The following is a 19,172-nucleotide window of genomic DNA, read 5'->3' on the forward strand; positions in this document are numbered from 1 at the left end:
TTTTCTTCCATTACTTATTTCATTTGCCAGAAACAAACAGAAATTGCTCATGGCATGGAGGGAAAAGCAGCCAGGCTGCTGGAAGAGAGAGGCAAGAAGTATTTACTACCTGCAATACAAGCCTCTAGTTGAGTTAAACTTCTGCCACTGACTGATTAGCAACTGTATGATGACCAGAGTCAGACTCATGAATGACATGTGGTATACTGACTGTTCAGCCAGGCTTGAGTCCTCAACATTTCCACTCAGAAAATATATTTACAGACATAGAAGACTGACACTGCAGCCCTATTACACTAGTCAGCACTTATTTGAGACAGTCACAACTCCTCCCCCAAGGGTTTCCAGATCAATATTCCTGCTCTGATCTCTCATTCCTTTCAGTGCAGCAATGCACAAAGAAAATCTACTAGGGCTGCTCTGAAAGTAATGCCTCCTATTTTATGATGTTGGCCTCGTGACTTCAGAGGCAGATGGTGGTGGTATGGCAATAGAGGCTGAACATATCCCATTATATTCTGTTGCTGTGTGACAGATGGTAGCAGAGGGGCAGTTTGGCAGAATGGTGTCTGACATGCATATGAAACAAAAGGCATGGAAATGAATTTTCCTCCATGCGGAAAAAATTGCACCCATTGACATTCATTGACACTTTGAACATTGACACATTGACACACTGAACATTTCTGGAGACCAAAGTGAGGATGTGAGCACTGTGAGGCAATGGGTGGCAATTTCAGCAGAGGCAACAATGGGTCACCTCCACTGGTGCAGAGTGTTGACAAGCACAGCATGCACAATGTTGTTAACTGATGGTAAAAATGCACATCTAATGGTAGCAACTGTGTTGAAAAAGAGCGCTGTGTGTAGCTGAGAATTTGCTCTATCCAATAGCATTATCGTGCTCTTTGTATCTGTTGTCGTTTCCATGGAAGTACATAGGCATTCATTTTGGAGCAACCTATTTATGTCTCTGTTCCTTTGACCAATAAACCATGATACACCACCTATGTGCTCACTTAAAATCCTAGTACAGAGCACTTGCACAAGCTTTGATGCATAGGCGAATACACACACCTTATCAGACTGATAAGATCTAGTTGTAGCAGTATTTTTTTTATTGAAAAAGTTACAGGATGCTGAGGCAACTCACACAAGGTTTCCTGACAAAGCAGCAGCTGCTAGTTTCACAACTGTCTTACCATGTGCCTCAGAATGCAAAGACCTATAGAAGAACCAAGTTAATAGCAAAACTATCTTGTACCTAGTGACTGCAGTCAGCCTCCAATCATGTGGAAGCCATGCCATGAAGGCAAAAATCAGACTTAAATTCCTGCAAATAAACTGTTTTAAGTGAAGCAACTAGGAATTCTCATTCCTAAAAGCAAGTCCGTTCATAGATCAGTCCCAAACTGCAGTAGCCTGCAGCTCATGAGAGGACAGCTATTTAAGACCCCATATCTTTTCACTCTGAACACAAAGGACCCATTCCTCAAGGTCTTGAGTTAGGGCTCTTCACAGCAGAGTCAGAGTAGCAGATCAGAGTATAAAACAACTTTTCTCCAGACTGCCCAGACTTACAGAAACTCTTAAACCAGTAAGATTCCAACAAGATGACCATAACATCAAGCTGACAAAGTTGTTGGCTTCTCTCCCATCTAATTTGTTCCCAAAATACTGACTACTGTACAAGGGCTTAGCACCTTTAGAGTCTTACACAATGAGAATATATATATATATTTTTTTGTTTGTTTAATTCTTATACCAATAACATCCCAACAGCTGAATGGTGAACAGCTTTTCATTAACTCACTGCTGCAGTCTATCCTATTTGCCCCAGAAGTATATACAGCCTACCTTTAAAAAAAAAAAAAAAGAAAGAATTCAAACTTAAGACATTCTTCTACCTCTCCTTTAAAGCTCACTGGAAAAAAAAAAAAAAACAAAACACAATTTTCTGTCCTAAGTAATGAAATATATTAAGTTTCCCTTTCTCAAATGCTTGTGCTAACTAACCTTGGCAAAATATATCCATGGCTTGAGTGCTTCCATCAAGAGCTTATTCAGATTTATACAAAACAGATAAAAACCTATAGAAGTCCATATGAACTGATTTGTTACCAAACACTGACCTTATTTCAGTTCAGTCTTCCTCATTCATGAATAAGGAAGTGGCAATATGAAAGGAGTCCACAGCTTCTTTTTTATTGCAAATCATTTGCTCCTGCAGCATACAACTATTTTTTCAAAGGTAAATTGGGAAGTTAACATTATTTTTACTTCCATTAACTGTAGCACAATATACAAACATTCCCATAAGCTTTCCATACACATCCTCATTTTATCGCCGTGCAGCTCTACATTTCAATGCCTTTAAAGTTTTCTTCATGATTGGTGCAATTTCTTCAATAACAAGAAAACAAGAGAGACCAGTCAGGATTACAGCATAATACAAGTAATTTATGTGATAGTAGCATAATATTAAGCATATATTAATAGTCAGCAAGTTAAAGCAATTACTCTGATAATCTCTCCACTTACTTTTAATAGGCTTCTTTCCATCTTGAGTCATTCCATTTGAGCTAGAGCTTCCACTGCTGCCAGTAGAGTTCAGATTTGATGAATTATTGTTTCCATCTCTGCTTTCTGGAGACCTTTTTCTTTTAAAGCCAGAAAATAATTAAAAAAAAAATAGATTTTTCAATTAAGCTACTAGTGGCTTTGTCTCATCTGGAGAAAAATGCTGGCAGTGTTTTAACAAGTTTGCTTCATCATCAGTAGTGTGATATATATACCACAGTTGTGAGATAACTCAGGTTAGAAGGAATCCAAAGTGGTCATCCAGCCCATTTTTGTCCTTGCATAGATTTTCTTAGTTAGATATGATGCCTCTTATTTACCCTTAAAATTAAATGATCAGACTACGATGGATCAAAATATTTAGCAACACCATGATGACTCATGATGGGTCTTACGGCCCACGTTCAATTCCTTCCTATTTGCCTTTCTGAACACAACTGAACTAGCTCTCTGCCAGGAAACGAGAGCAAAGTGACACAGTGAGTTTTCAGCTGTGTTTTGTTGTTGTTTTTAAGTTAGGAATGCCTAGAAAAAGGCACAGTAACCCTAACTGTTAGGTTAGATATATCAGTCAACAGGACAAGGCCTGAGGTAACCGCAGGAGGCATCTGCTCTGTGCAGGACAGTTAAACCAACCCAGCATTTAGCTGCCAGCATGATGTCAGCAATCCAGGCAGCCTTATATGCCTCAGAGTCAGTTATTAACGCCTGCTGCCAGTTAAACTACCACATGGCAAAATGCAAACATCCTGCTGGGGATCTGCATGTGTGCCTCATGGCCCTTTTAGCTCCTGCAAGTGAAGATTTCAGACGTACACAGTAAAAGATGGAAGATTTTCAGAGAACATGCTCAAAGAAGTGAAGTTAATACATCTTGCCTAAACAAACTCATGTTTCCTAAGAAGGTAAAGCAGCAACCCTACTTACAGCTTCTTTCACACAACAGCAGATCCTCCTAATTTATGATATGTGAGTATGTCATTCAGTTGCTGGAGCAGAAAGGACATTACTGTACCTGAAGCACCTAAACCAGAAGGCTAATCTGTCACAGATGCAACCTCCCACAGGTTGCTGAAAGCAGAAGCTGCACTCAAAGTGCTTTAACCTACTACATCATTGATGGCAGGCTATCTTCTCACTGGTAACAGGATTTGGAAAGAACCTTCCTAATTTAATCACCTAAAGGTACAGCTGTGAAAAGGTCATATTTGGTATAAAAGCTTGTTTTAATAATTTCATACATACAAGGGGGCTCTTGTTCCTGCCTCCTATCAGCACCATCTCAAACAATAAGGCGGACGGCTCAATAAATCAAGTTCCTGAAATTAGCAGATTTTGTTCTTATATACTTTCCCAGTGTTTTCTAGTTGGCTTTTTTTTTGTTGTTTGTTTTTGGGGTGTTTTTCTCTCCTGTACTAGGGGTCAGTTTGCTTATCTTGTTCAGAGTCTTAGGCACAGAAACAATTACTCAGCATGACTACAGGCCCTGCAGCATGAGGACAGAAGCTATATGAAAGCAACTCTGCTGACATTGTTATAGTAAGTTAGAGCAAGCCTTATCCTTGCAACAGCTGAAGTTTTATACTCCCCATTCCCAGCTGTCACTTTACACTCACATATTCAGCAGCCTGCATGACTGTCGGCAAATTCAGAGTAACCAAGAACAATCAGAACAGTTTTCACCCAGAAGTGATCATTTTGACAGAGCTAGTTGCAGAGCAGCTTTGTCAGCATGGGGACACCAGACATTATGGAGAAAAGGGAGGCTGCAATGCTCAGCCACAGGCACAGCAAAGTAAGGGACCACAGTGCAAGATTCACACTGCCTGAACACAGGTATGTTTTTCCTCTTGGACAAGAGCAGATAAAATGAAGAAAAATCTCTTCATATAGTTGAGAAGGGAGTTGAAGCTGGTGCCACAGCTGGTTTATCTCCCTATTGCAGGCATCTTCTTAGGTGTAAGAGGAAATCATTAAGCCAGCAGAAATGACAGGACAAACCCCACAGCTCTTCTTTAGCTGTAGAACTGCCATGAACTAAGTGGTCAGAAACAAACAAATATTTGAGGAATCCTAATTTCCTGTTCCTCCAGAGATTAGTGTTAGCTGCTGCTACTGGACAGTCTTTTCCAGAGCAAAAGCCTAGTCAAGTGTGTTAATGGTTGCTGAGATTCTCTCTGGTCAGCTCCATCACACGCCAGGACCTTATGCTAACAGGATAATATGCAAGACTACTAAGCAGGTTTACAAATACAAAACATCAGCACTGGGGATCTCCCTAGGATGTCAAGCAGCATTAATGTAACCTACAGAAAAACAGTGGCCACTGACTCTTCAGCTGGGAGGATGAATTCATCAGCAACGCACGGAGAAACGTGCAATGACAGTGCACACACAGCAGAGGAGCAGACCAGACTTAAAAGGCAAGTTATTTTCTAGCCACAAGCTGCTTAAGGAAGTGAAGTAAACAGAGAGCTATTTATAACTTCAAAAATATTTTGCCAGCAAGTTTTTGTACTGACATCTCCAATTAAAAGGGCAGTACAGAACACTTACTTCCACTTATCTGTGAGGTGGAGTTGGGTGACAGATCCTGCTGTTCCATGGATTCCCTGTTGTCGGCGAATGCTTCTGGGTGGCTTTGCTGCACTGGTCACATAAGCCATCTTTACTTGCCGGCCTAATGCAGAAGCAAGGAGCAGAGGAAATGTGACTTCCCCCCCCCATTTTTTTTTTATTTTTTTATTTTTTTTAAGTTCAAAATTTAGTTAAGAATATGATTGTGAGCCAATTTCTAGAAGTCTAACCAGTAAACTCAGGCTTGTCTACAATGTGCTGCACATATTACATGTTAACATGCTGTATCAATGCATGTATTCATTTTGTGTGCAATTTCTATTAATATATAAGCAGCATCTTTACTTGATGCCTTCTCCTAGATATACAGCACCAGTGATTAGAGCAAACATGTCACTAAGCCCCACATAGTAAGTCTCAAGAAGAACAAAAGAGAGTGAGCTTTGAGAACTGGAAAGCTGTCCACAGATATTACCTTTTGGTTTCTCAGACTGAGCTGAAAGAATGTTTTTTGTAAGCATCTTCAGCTTTTCTTCTCTCTCATTGAAGAGTCTCAAGTACATTTCCCGCCAACATTCATATTCCAGGAGGCTCTCATTTTTAAAATCCCTCTGGCAGTGTTTCTTCCACAGATGGTCAGACTCTTCTGTAAACGTCTTAGTTTGAACACAAGGTATTTTAAATCAAGATTTTTAAGGCAACATTTCTAAGCGTACCTGCTTAGCTGAGACTGTAGGCAAAGCCAGATCACCCACTGGAGTGCAGAACAAATCCCACCAGATGTGCTCTCTCTAGTGCCCTCACCACAGGGCATGACAGTGCCATAGAGAGATGCCACCTTCAGCTTAGACATCCCGTAGCTCCAGCAGGGCTCTGTGTTTGGGTTAATGAGCTGTGCTTTCAGACTACATTTGTGTTTCCAGCACAGGCTCAGGCCATACCAGCTCTCAACTTCAGACATGCAAAGAAGTGATCAACTTACACCACGAAGTGCTACACACTTAGAACACCTATGTCCAAACACATCATGGAGCCAAAAGCTTAGCACTGTACATGAGAGACCTAGCACACACAAATTGGGAAGTACCTGCAATGACATTTCATATATGCTTTGCAATCTTTGCTGGTTTTAAGCCTGAAAACACTTGGTCCTACTGTGCCAAATGTTATTTCTTTGTTGCTGGCTTTTCCACCCTCCCTCTCTTATTTTCAGGAAATAAAAATGCTTTTATTACCCACAATGACTTTCATTTAGACATCAGTAATAATTCTCTCAAATGCTTTAAATCCTAATAGTTGAGAAAGAAAGAAGTATATCAGGGCACAAGAAAAAGAAAACAGCGTAAGCCATTGAAGAACCTCTATCAAAAGGGGTGCAGGGAAGGCAGACAGATGCCCAATCTCCTCTGTGATTCCCTGAATTTAACAAGGCAGAATTTACCGGATTACATTCCTCTACTCGAAACAACTGCTCTGGTGTGCAGCGTGTTAGCACAGGCTCGAGGATCTCAAAGGGAACACCTCCTACTTCATGCAGCACTACAACAGAGGACAGCACTTGGAACAGCTGGCATGTTTTCCTCAGTGTGTAACACCACTTACCAAGCAGTTTAAAAATAAAAATAAAATTGTAGCAAAAACAGAAGAACACAAGTTTTTAAGTCAGAGCATAAAAATACTTGATTTCAACAGACTCAAACTGTCTGGCAGCAATGTGTGAGGATGGAATAAGCATCCTGGAATAGTTGCTGCCCTGTTTTTACTGATAGGCATCACTCCCCTCTCTGCATACATAACAGAATGAACGACTTCTTGATCACTCATTTTAGTTTACATAAACAGACATTTTGAAGGGAAGTCAGGTGTTGTGGGTTTTTTTTGGCTTTATAGGACCCCGTATTTTAACTAACAATTGGATCTTTTTCTGAAGTTAAGCCTTCAAAACAAAGGTACATTTCAACATGATTACAAATCCAGTTTTCTAAGTGCCTTTTGGTCTGCTCTGTCATTATCTATAGGGAGGGACAATGTCCATCTTCTAGAAGGCCAGCCTGGGCACAGAGAAAGAAAATAAATCAGATACTCATTCAGCACAGCCTGCTACAGAGCTCTTAAAATACTCACAATCAATATTATTTTGAAGCACACGGATGCACAGCTCGTACAGTGTAAGCATCTTTGAAAGACAGACTGGTTTAGAGCCGGAGTAGACTTGCATCTTGGAGTTCAGTCTCCGTCCTGTGAATTGAACTATCTCACCGACTTGCTGGTGTGCTTCCACAACAGGCTCTAGGGGAGTCACCAAGAAAACATCAGCCAGGGTTTCTTTTACCTTCAGGCACATTACAAGGCTTTAACCATTCAGCTCTCAGAGAAATGGCTATTAGTACACACAAATATTCGTGTTTCAAAAAAAAAAAATAATAATAATGTACCTGTTATAGTTTGGAGCCCTCATGACAGCAACTAACATCTAACAGCAAGACAGCAACTATATTGAAAGTGTAATCAAAGTGTAATTTGTGCTGCACAAACTCACATTAGGCTCACATTACTTAGCTCAGGTCTATGTGCATCAACTTTTGCCCAGCCTCAGCCTCCCCCTTCCAATCTGGATGCTTAGAATTACACGAGCTGTACTGACATCTGGGTTACTTCAAGCCCCTAGTGCATCACATTCTATTGATCCTGGCAAGCCAGAAGGTGCAACAGCAATGATACTTCAAGACCACGGGGATGTGAAATCACTGAAACCTCACAGGAACTGCGAGGGGAAACCACTGGCACTTTGTGTCACCTACACGTAAGGATGCAGCCAGCTCCTCTGCTGAAGACAGAACTGGTGTGTTTCCCTAAGACAATTCCTACTAGGGCTATACCCCCGTGATAAGGCATAGATAGACTGGAGCAAAGATAAATGGAGGCTATAGAACGACTACCTGACCTACATCTCCTCTACCTCCATGCTAATCTTTTACAGCATTTCTTCATTTAGAAAGCTGTAAGAGGGAAGCCATTATATCTCCCTTCAGATTCAAAACAAGTTCCGCAGAAAAGTAATTGAAAGAAAGGTGGTTTCTCACCACAGAAAGACGAGCTAATACAGCTTATTAGAAAGGAGATGAAGACAACCCTAGATAGAGATGTAAAAACATGTGCTGTTTCAGATTTCTCAGCATTGCATACTACTTACCTTTAAAGTCAGCAGCATATGGGGGAGAGGAGATTAAGATGCCTGGCAGAAATTTAGGCAGTGGAGTATTAAGAAGATCTTGGAGGGATGCCACCTTGGCCTGTGCACAGTCAAGAAAACATTGCTTCGTTGTTACAATTTGGGTTTACCAAGGCTTAAAATAAACTACAGAAAAAGATTAAGTGAGACCAAAAATTACCTACAGTAACTGATACTACTGCTTCACTGCACTAAAATTTACTCACTGCATTGCTTTTCAGCATATTCTTCCATACTCTACCACAATACTACATCACTGAAGGAACTTAGTGGGATATCTGGAGACAGTGCATAATCAGCAATTAAAGAAAGGAACAGATGTGTTCAGCTAACAGGCTTACAGATGAGTTGCTACTGAGGTTACAGGCATGCAGTGAACAAGGCAAAACTGCAAGATGACAAAAACAGAGTTAGATGTTTAAAGGCAAGCTAAATGCCATGCTAGAGAAAAAAGCAAGAAACAGCTTTAGAGCTGGTTCTCCCTAGCCTCCAATACTGTGCTTGATCAGCCACATAATCTGAAGTCCTCCTGGACATACCCCTTAAAAAGTGATTTAAAAGCTCAGGAATCTGGTAAGTGCCTGCTTCCACCAACATCCACCATTTTGGACAATCCCTAAATCAGGTCTTGGATATCTTCTGGTTGTAAGCCAGGAACTCAGAACCCAGAACCTGCATCTTCCCAAACTTTATTGCAGCTATCTTTAATAACTTTTCACAACAAAAGCAAGATTCTTTGCTCAACTTTCCCTCAATTCTCAAGCTTATGCTGGAGTATCATGCACAAGCCCCTATATTAATACTTCTCCATTGGCATAGATGTCACATTTGTACTGCAGATCCTTCACAAAATAAGCAGCCCCCAGAGCTTTCACTCACAATCAAGATAAGAGATCCAAGAGACCTCTAATTCCCTCTGCACAATCAGCTTCTTATAAGACCTAAATCATAAAGCATGTTTACTTGGTTTACTTTAATGCATTAGAAGTCTGTTTATTCCCAATGCAGATCTAACTAATAAAGAGCTGCAGCTTCTTACAGAACAGCTGTGTCATGCACAAACATCTGCTGCAACCATAAACTAAGCCAGTCAAGAATGAAGCTGTGGGTGAAAAGCAGACTAGCAGATATTGATCAAAGACCACTGCCAGATAGGAAATAGCTGAAAAATGAGACAAATTGATTAAAACTGTCAGTACACAACAAATCTTTTCTGCCCAAATTATCCATAAATATTGGCCAATACAACGCAATTTATGTCAAAACCACACAATCTGTTCTTGAAATAAACACAGCTGAATTTCACTGAAAGTAAGAGGCTGGAACACTTATTTGTCTGCAGTTGGTCTGCTTTCATCTCAATTGCACAGTGGTTTACCTTTTTGCTGGGAGTTCCTGATTGATCATCTTCAGCGTTTTGTACTTTTTTTCCTCCCTCATTTGCACGAGAAAACGTTGCAGTCTTTTGTGGTAATGAGCTGCTCTTCTGTTCACTGCACTTCTCTGGACGTTCACTTGTAGAACAAGCTTTCCTCTTTCTCTTTTTTGTAACCTGATCGTAATTCAGGTAAGATTCAAAAGACATAGTAGGGGGCTCAAATTCCTCATCACCAGATAATTCGCCTTTGCTTCTCACAGCAAGTTTTTCTTTCAATTTTGTCACAATCTTAGGATCTCTCTGTTTGGAAGCATGCTTAGGCTTCTCCTTCTTTGGGAAGGAGTCTTTACCAGCTCTACAGGAACGCTGCTTTTCTGGAGCTTTCTTGTTGTCCTCGGAGGCTCTCTTTTTACAGTCGCTTTCTTTACCTTGAGGACTTGTCTCCAGGGAAGTATGTTTAGAACCTCTGCCATGACATGTTCTTCTGTTATCACGGTCTTTTTGAGAGTCAGGGTCTCTATTTTGGTGCTTTTTTTCAATACAGTTACGCTGCTTGTTCAGCTTTCTAGATACGGACGAGCTATTGGAACTTTGGGAGGCTGGTACAGATGTTTTGGACTTCTCTGAAGGCTTCCCTTCCTTGGAAACTGAAGATTTTATCTCATCTTTTTCGATGTTTTGTTTTCTTTCTCTGTGACCACTGCAACACGAAAGGAATCATACCCCATGCTACAGCAGATGTTAAATCCTTGAAGAAACAGCCTTTTGTTTTATTAGAGTAAATAAAAAGCATTAAATCAGATCACATGGCATAATTCTTACAGGACTTGAAGTTTGAGTGCTGACTGGCTAATGGATCAAACCAGTCACTGGTTTGCTTTCTAGTTATTCTGCAAAAGTAACATTCATTTCTGTCATTCAGTTTATGGATTTGTCACAATGTATATTTGTCAGTCCAAATACTTTTCTAAGATTTCCAAATTCTATTGTATTAAATTACACTGCAGTATAATTAACCCTTCCAAAAAAAAAAAGAAAAGAAAAGAAAAAGCAAGTTCACACCTACCTTTTGTCTTCTGGAGGAATGAGCTTTTTCCATTTCTTTACCAGGGATTTAGCTACATTTCCAGCAGTGGCATGTTTCCTAAAACTGTTAACTGTTTTGCCTATGCCAGTTTCCTGTTGGAGAAAAGTACAAGAAAGATGAGCGAAACCAATCACAGAAAGCATCCCAAGTAAAACCACCTCTAAAACTGTTACAAACCATACTAGCATGGAAGTCTGAGTAGTCTTATGGCAGCTAAATAAGCACACGCGTTGCACTACAAGCAGAAGTGAAAGCAAGGGATATAATTATAACCAAACATGGGGAACAACAAACAGCCTTAGTTCATAAAGCCACTTTTCTCCATTAAACTTATGTATATCAGAAATTTCACTTGGTCTGAACACTTAGGCCCACAAAATGGATACTGCTAAAGTAAACTAATTTAATCAATTCAGGTTTTCTTTAGGCTTATATATGTACAGTGTAGCATATTAGAGAGCACATATGAGCACTGTATTGTAATCTTAAAAAAATCTCAGTGAGGAGTATTACAAGGCAAAGGTGTCAGATAAGCAGAGTTCATATGAGTAAACTCAGTCACAGCCACAGAATAAACCCTTGATATTTAAGATCCATCATGTTCACTGTTCTACACTTCAATTATTTTCAAGTTGTTGAGTCTTCAAATCTTGCTCTGCTGAGTTCTGTGTTGTCTGAACAGAACTATCCTGCAAACTTTTTGAGTATACAGTCACCATGGGTGAATTTTTCAATCCTGTGCTATCTGATTCACAAGCTCTCACTTTTAAGATGCATGCAAACTCTGGAATTTAAGTCAACAGCAATCTATTTACTGCTCTTGCTTACTAGTTAAGGATGTTCCCATAAGTTGTGAAGGATGTTCATCTCTCTTCCACTGCTCAGGAAGCTAGCTGGGCATCGGTTGGGGGTGGTGAGCAATTGCTTCTGCATTACTTGTTACATACACATTTTTATTTAGGCAAAGGCATTTACCTGCCTACAGACAGATGGCTTCTGCTAGGATACAGCAATTTTTTGGTATTTATTTTGGAAAATGAAGTAATCTTCATGTGAATTGTAATTAACTGTTTAAAATGACAAAGGGCTTCCATAGGCAATTTATGGAAATAAAAAGCCATGGCTCTGTGTGTGTGTATGTATGTATATATATATATGTGTGTATGTATGTATGTATGTGTATATATATGTGTGTGTATGTATGTATGTATACATATATATACACACACACACAGCCATGGCTTTTTATTTATATATACTCATAACTATTATCCTTTTCCTTTTCTCTGTTTTCATAAATTGTTTCATCTCAACCTACTAGTCCCATCCCTCTGGGAAGAAGGGGAAGAAATGAATGAACACCTGTGTGGTGCTTAGCCATCTGCCAGGTCAAACCACAGCACCATGCCAGTGCAGCATTTACATCCCTAGAAGAGCTTTAAGAAAAAAAAATACATAGGATCTTCAATTGTTTAATAACTCTTTCCTCTATCTCTCTTGAAGGCTTCCATCACAGTCTGTCACATTGGAGCATGCAAGCAATTGCCTATGGAAGCTCTCTGTCATTTTAAATAGTTAATTACAATTCACATGAAGATTACTTCATTTTCCAAAATAAATACCAAAAAATTGCTGTATCCTAGCAGAAGCCATCTGTCTTTAGGCAGGTAAATGCCTTTGCCTAAATTAGCTGGCCAAATAATTACCATATTTTTCTCTCATTCTGCACTGAGCTCTCTCTCAACACACATTTTTCTTCTTTCCAAAATACAGACACATTGCCAAAGGAAACAGGAGCTTCCTAAACCAGTGTGAGAATTTCCAGTGCAAAACCTGACAGGATGTAGCTTGGGTAAGGACACAAAGGAGTCCCAAGTATTACTATAACTTGGGACACCTACTCTTTAAATGCAAGATGCTAACCCAGGGCTGGTAGTTAGAGATGCATTTAGACAACTGACCTAATCAATCGCCCACAATTGTTTCATCTTAAGCACTGATCTGAAAGCAATTGTAAAGCGAAAGGAAACCAGCCTTAAACAGCAAAGCTTTCTCTGGACATTCAGATCTGCTCAATACTAACACTGTTGCTTCAATGCATTTGTCAAGTTGCACGGTTTCTGGAGAAGGCTCCAAAGCTTGTTATACAGAGTTCTAAGTGAACAATGGCTAAGAGTAGAATTACAAGATGTAACAGTGCTCACTGCTTCTGGGACAGCAGATCCCTGAATTTTGAACTCTTCCATAGTCATTCACTGTGTAAGGTTATTATTAGTCACTTACTGTGAGAATATCCAGCGATATATCCAAATCCTGTAGTAGCTCAAGTACTCTTAGAATCTGGAAGGAAATTTTCAAATTTTATTATATTTAGACATATGACTGTAAATCCTATCCTGCTTTTCTCATCCCCATTGCCGTGTTTAAACAATAAAGCTTGAGTAACATCCAGTAAATCCAGGAAAATGTGAGCTTGTATGTGTAGTATAGGAGTGCAATATAAGAAGTCTGAGCTGTAAACCAGCGTTGCTCTGCTATACCCCAAACTGCAGTAACACCAGAAAATCCAGTAAGTATGTACTTAATACTACAGAGATTACATTAGAGATCAATAATACAGCAGCACATGCTACATACACGACCCACTCCTGTTATGTCAGTGACCCTGCTCTAGCACAGAGTTCATTCAAAGGCTGCGCTGTGGAGAAACAGGACCTTGCAGAAAGCAGGGAGCCTCCACTCTCCTTCACCATTCAAGGCAAAGAGAAAACAAGCCCAAAGGCGTTCAGTGTGAAAAACAACAGGTTTTGAATCCTTAACTGCTGTTTGTATGCTAATAAGACCAAATCAAGCTACAAAAGCTGTTGTTTCACACCAGCAGAGCACGTATGTTTGATTAAATGTTGCTGTTGTGTGTTTGCTTCTTTTTTTTAATAAGTAGGAACATATTTTTCAAATACACACTAAATAGCCCATTTTCTTTTGAGAGGGTTTTTTTTAAAAAAAAAGAAATACAGAAGTTCCATTTGTAAACAGAGTATGAATTTCTTTGACGATGGGTGAGCAGCACATCTAAGTCTTGTGTTTGAATACACACAATTTTCCTTATCCTTCACAAACACCTACGAAGCTGTGTTATGCAATGACAAAATTAATGTGTAACTGAAATTACAGGATGTTGTAGGGCTCCAGCAAAGCCTGGAACACTTATCTGGGTTTTCAGATCATTACCACTTCTAAATGCAATGGCAGGAGCCTGCTGGAATGCAAAGATAATAATCCAAAAGCTTTTTTAACTTCAGTAATAGCAATGATGGTTTAAGTAACAAATGCCAGAATAACTGCCATTTAGCATACTAGATATTGCTTCTGAACAATAACAGGAGGCAAAAGGTATTAAAAAAAAAAATAAGCGAGCAGCACTGTTTAAGAATAACTTACAAACTACATTACGGGGTTGTTTTTCTCTACAAAGATTCCCTGTTCATTGCAGGGGAGTTGGACTCGATGGCCTTCAGAGGTTCCTTCCAACTCGAAGGATTCTATGAAAAACCTCACTATTCCTGAAGTACGCTGGAAGTGGAGTATCACTGAACTTCATCGTGCAGAGGTTCTATCAGCATATCTGACATGCAGTGCTTCCTCTCACACATCTGTGCTACAGTACAGTTACTGAAATCTGAAGAACTTCAAGAGAAACGTTGCACAGCCTAGCAAGAAATTAAAACCAGTTTTCCATCTCAGGAGAATGGCTCATCCTCCTCAGGATGTTACAAGCTTGATGGTTACCTTTTCCTGGACTCTTCACAGATCCAGCCCACGAGCTGAAGACTTATCCTAAAAAAACCCCACCAGGAAAAAGTATATGCTGCAAAGATGCTTACAAAGCTCAGTAAAAAAATAATAATAATAATTTGCTCACAATGCTAATCACAAGCATTAAAAACTAAGTTATCAGTGTCAATTTTAGCTCATTTTGATTCATTATTAAAATTATATTCATTCAATTTATTTTGCAATCAGAAGGAAGTAACCCATTGCTGAGCAGGTACATTTCGCTCTGTAGGCGGACTAGATAATCAAGCAGTACAAATCGCTGGGAATAAATCCCACAGAAACAATCCTACACACCACTATGCTAAAAGATGTTGTCATCAAGCTACAGAGACAATGGGGATTTGGAGAATTTTCTCTCGAGGGGTTAATTTATAGAGCTGAGTTCATTTCAGAAGAATCTCTGAAACAGATTCAGGAAGCAAGCAATTACTACTCATACAAATTCAGAATAGGCTGTGTTATAGAAGTACCCAGATGACAAGCATGTCTGAAAACAGTCAGCATGTCTTAATGAAAGACAAAACTTCCAATGTTTTCTAAGACAAAGTCCACACTGCTCATTTTGCTTTCCTGAGATGTATATGACGTTTGCAAACGTAAGATAAAACACAAGTTTCATTAAGAAGAAAACCCAAAGCAATTACCAAATGCTAAAAATCCCTAGAAGAGAAGCACTGATCTCTTGAGAGCAGGGCACAGCTCAGTCTGCAGCAAGACCTGCAGCCCCGCACCTGAGGGACTGCTGAAGGAGAGAGCTCTGCCTGCCTGCGTTCACACTGTGAATGGACAGAAGCACGGCCTCACAGACAAACGGACAGCCAGCACACACATGCTGTCTGAAACAGAAGTCTAGGTGCCAACAGAGCAAGCTGTGATGAAGGAGATGAGGCATCCGGAAGCAGAGGGCAAAGGCAAGAAGCATGTGATCAGTTTTCCAGAGTGAAAATTGAAAGCAGAGCAATGATAAGAACAGGGCCAGGTACACCAGGCATGTCTGCTCCCTGCACAGAGCCCTGCAGACCTCCTGCACAGAGCCCTGGCATCACGTCCCTTCTGGCTGAGCCAGACCCTCAGAAGGATGGGGCCCACCTACAAGTCCCCAGGCCATCAGGCCAAGGGACTGGCTCATTTCATTTCACCACAGCAACTTCTCTTTCCCTCTCTCCTCTTCCTCACGCCTTCAAAGGGTTCCTTATGATTGTTTAGCCTGCTCTTTTCACTAACAGAGACCATCACATTTCAGCAAGTTGTGAATCTACATCAAGAACCACCTGAAAGAATGCTGCCCAGAGAGGCCTTTGGATGCTCCCTCTCTGGAGGCACTCAAGGCCAGGCTGAATGGGGCTTTAAGCAACCTGGTCTAGAAGGAGGTGTCCCTGCCTATAGCACAGGGGTTGGAACTAGATGATCTTAAACCAATTCTGATTCTATGATTAAAGACAACAGGTTAGAAAACCCAGTGCATTCCCAAATGAGGCACTTGTATGATATGCTCAGTTGTCCTCACTAAATAAACCTGTTTCCAAATAAATAAAAAGTATAGCTTTGCTTTCAACCATTGACTCATTATCTTTCTGCTAACTAACAGAGCATAAGATTACCTTTTCCACAGTTTTAGGGCCAAACAGATTGAGTTCTTGAGCTTCAGAAGCTGTGCTAGCCATAACTACAACCATTCTGCTGCCACTGAAATCTTTTCAGCTTGACGCTTTTTTTTTTAAAAAAAATGTGCCCCCACAGCACGATATAATATTCCTGTAATTGCCCCTCTAAAACTATATGACAGTAGTAACAACCCAAACTAACTAACAAATGCTAACTACCCAAAGATAGCATTTATTCCATAAGCCACTGCATTGTACTGCAATTTCATGCTCAAGCGGTAACACATCAGAGCTCCAAATCATTTTCTGAGTCAGTGCTTTCCAAAATACAGTCTCCTATCTGGAATGACCTATATCCATTGCTTCCAGCTGTGACTTTCCACTGAGCCATGTTAAAATGCATGCTGCTCAAATGAGCACAGCCTCGCACACGATCAAGGCTGCCCAGATTCTTCGTTATTTGATGCAAAGTTACTTTAGTACTTGTAACATTTTAATGCAATGCTTGCTGTCTTCTAAATTAAGAAAGATTTGAGTAAGATCCAGTCAAGAAGAGATGCGTAATCACTTCCCCCCAGAAAACATTTTGTTCTGATGAGGGCTGTCACTTATTTTTGCTGAGTGCAATTTCAGTCCATTTTATGTATTGCATCAGGTATGTAACTCTGCTACAGTAACCAACATCATAGCAGCAAGTCAAATGTTCTAAGAGATTTTAAGCATATTTATGACAGGTACTATCAGCTGAATACAAAATGAATTTGGTGGTACATATCTACACGAAATCTCATCGAGTGGCACTGATCATAGCACCAAGCTTTAATTCTACACCAGTTGCACCTTACATGCAACATTTCACAGCTGCTCATTAAAATGCTTCACAGTCTTCAGTGGGACAGATGCTTTTGTTTACTGATAGAAACAACAGCACAAAGCAACAGTTTTGTTTTTGGTTTCTTTTTCCAGACCCGATGAACTTCTCTACTTTCTTAAGGATCATTCAATACCTTAATCACCAGTTCTGCTCATTTTTTGGTCAGTTCTTTCTCTCCAGAGTAGCCATTAAACCTGACATACTGCAAAGCTTTTAAGATGAACAACTGATGTTCTGAATCTTCCCTGGTTCCTGTCACATCCAAGTATTTGGTAGCTAGTAAGAACAGTGACAAGATTAGACAAAGAAGCATGGAAAAGAAATATTCAGCAACACCAACACCTACCTGCGATACTGATTTATTATTGTTTCTGTACTTATTTAAAACATTCCTCTTTACCTTTAAATATGCCACAAATGTTTTCTTACTAGACTAACCTTTTATTACTAGCACAGTTCATGCCTGCCAATTTCCAGTTATCAGTTTCTCCCTTCCCTCCTTATTCCTTGCTACCTATAGCTATTTCTATCTCACCAGACACAGCTCTACCAGGGCCTGCAGAAGTGCTACAGCACCACCATTAGACCCAGCTGACACAGCACTTGCTTTCAGCTCATCTGAGGTAAAAACTAAGCATCTCCTCACTTACAGAGCCAAATCCACCTCACCAGGGCCAACCACATTTTTGTCTCTTAAGCTGTCTGTTTTGAAAGCCCTTAAGAAGTTACTCCTGGAATCGTTTCTCTCTTCTCCATCTTCTGTTCAGAACAGCGTACGAACACTAAACTTAAGTTTAGATGTAAGGAAAACATTCTTTTACAGTGAGGCTCTGGAACAGGTCACCTCATCTTGTGGCTGATGCCCCATCCCTGGAGACATTCAAGGTGAGGCCCTGGGCAACCGGATCTAACTGTGGTGTCCCTATTCATCACAGGGGAATAGATGGCCCTCAGAGGCACCTTTCAACGCTAAGGATTCTATCAATTATAAACAAATTGTAAAGACTAAAATCTGATCATTTCTGCAGCACAAGAACTGCAAGGTGAAACACCTGAAGTACCTCCTGCACACAGGTATTTCATTTGGACAGAAAAAGCTTATAGAATCAGCATTAGGAAGACAAACCATTACTGGCTAAGCAAAACAATATTTTTCAACATGTATAAACACACACAGTAGATTTGAACATAGTAATGAAGATTTTTTAAGTTTACTACCCACCAAGGACAACGCAAATTAAGTGCTCTTTGCTTCCAAGTACTTTCACAAGCTTGCATTAACTTCCAACACCCTGCAAACCAACCAACCCACCACAAAAGCGTGCTTTTTATTTTCAGCTAGAATTCAGCCCTTCAAGAAGTTCTGGTTTGGCTGCTTATCTTTACAGTCCCTTTTGAATACACTATCTTTTGTCAAACAACATTCACTAGGAAACTGCCTGCCAGATTCCTGCATCACTCCCACAGGGTGTGCCTTCCCTCCTTCTCCCCTCTCCGTGCCTCAAAACCTGAGGAGGGCCCATCTTACATGGCCCTGAGCCACTCTGAACGGATGCTTTTTTAGTGCAGGCACTCCTTATCTGCTTCCTGCAGCTACAGAGCAGCCCTGTTCTCCTACAGACAGCTTAATTCCTCCCAGGTAGGAGAGCAGCCCTATTCTCCCCGTACCAGGGACGTATCAGATCCCACACTGCGCACCATCGGAGCGCACCAGGAACGCCTCTCTCACTGCGAGAAGCCCTTACGAACACAGCACCGAGCACCGCCGCAGCTCAGCTCAGCTCAGCATCTCCAGCCAAGGCAGGACTTGACAGCACCGCTGCCACACAGCGTGCTTCAGGCACGGCAGCGCTATACCTAGGTACTCGGCCTTTCTCCTTGACGCCGCCCTAACAAGCTCTAACAGGCCCAGCAGCCTCCACTCAGCTACCTCCGCAGGGTCCTCCGCGCGGCTCAGACGCGACTTCAGCGCCCGCACGCTGCTCCGCACCGCGCTCCGCCCC

General features: G+C 40.7%; 1 protein-coding gene across 1 annotated transcript in view; it reads right to left on the reverse strand.

Moving 5' to 3' along the window:
• Positions 1 to 1,902: 1,902 nt before the first annotated feature.
• Positions 1,903 to 19,172, reverse strand: part of LOC104909960 (elongin-A-like) — a 61,794-nt gene continuing 44,524 nt past the window's right edge. The window contains exons 5-15 of the mRNA XM_031552247.1: positions 19,100 to 19,171; positions 13,138 to 13,194; positions 10,834 to 10,946; positions 9,768 to 10,467; positions 8,351 to 8,450; positions 7,282 to 7,446; positions 6,599 to 6,696; positions 5,633 to 5,813; positions 5,137 to 5,260; positions 2,542 to 2,660; positions 1,903 to 2,403 (exon numbers count right to left, since the gene is read on the reverse strand). Of these exons, the coding sequence (XP_031408107.1) occupies positions 2,342 to 2,403; positions 2,542 to 2,660; positions 5,137 to 5,260; positions 5,633 to 5,813; positions 6,599 to 6,696; positions 7,282 to 7,446; positions 8,351 to 8,450; positions 9,768 to 10,467; positions 10,834 to 10,946; positions 13,138 to 13,194; positions 19,100 to 19,171 (1,791 nt within the window). The 3' untranslated portion in view covers positions 1,903 to 2,341. The remainder of the gene's footprint in view (positions 2,404 to 2,541; positions 2,661 to 5,136; positions 5,261 to 5,632; positions 5,814 to 6,598; positions 6,697 to 7,281; positions 7,447 to 8,350; positions 8,451 to 9,767; positions 10,468 to 10,833; positions 10,947 to 13,137; positions 13,195 to 19,099; position 19,172) is intronic.

The sequence above is a fragment of the Meleagris gallopavo genome, chromosome 2 (genome assembly GCF_000146605.3).
Source record: "Meleagris gallopavo isolate NT-WF06-2002-E0010 breed Aviagen turkey brand Nicholas breeding stock chromosome 2, Turkey_5.1, whole genome shotgun sequence".
In the NCBI taxonomy this organism is placed as follows: Eukaryota; Metazoa; Chordata; class Aves; order Galliformes; family Phasianidae; genus Meleagris; species Meleagris gallopavo.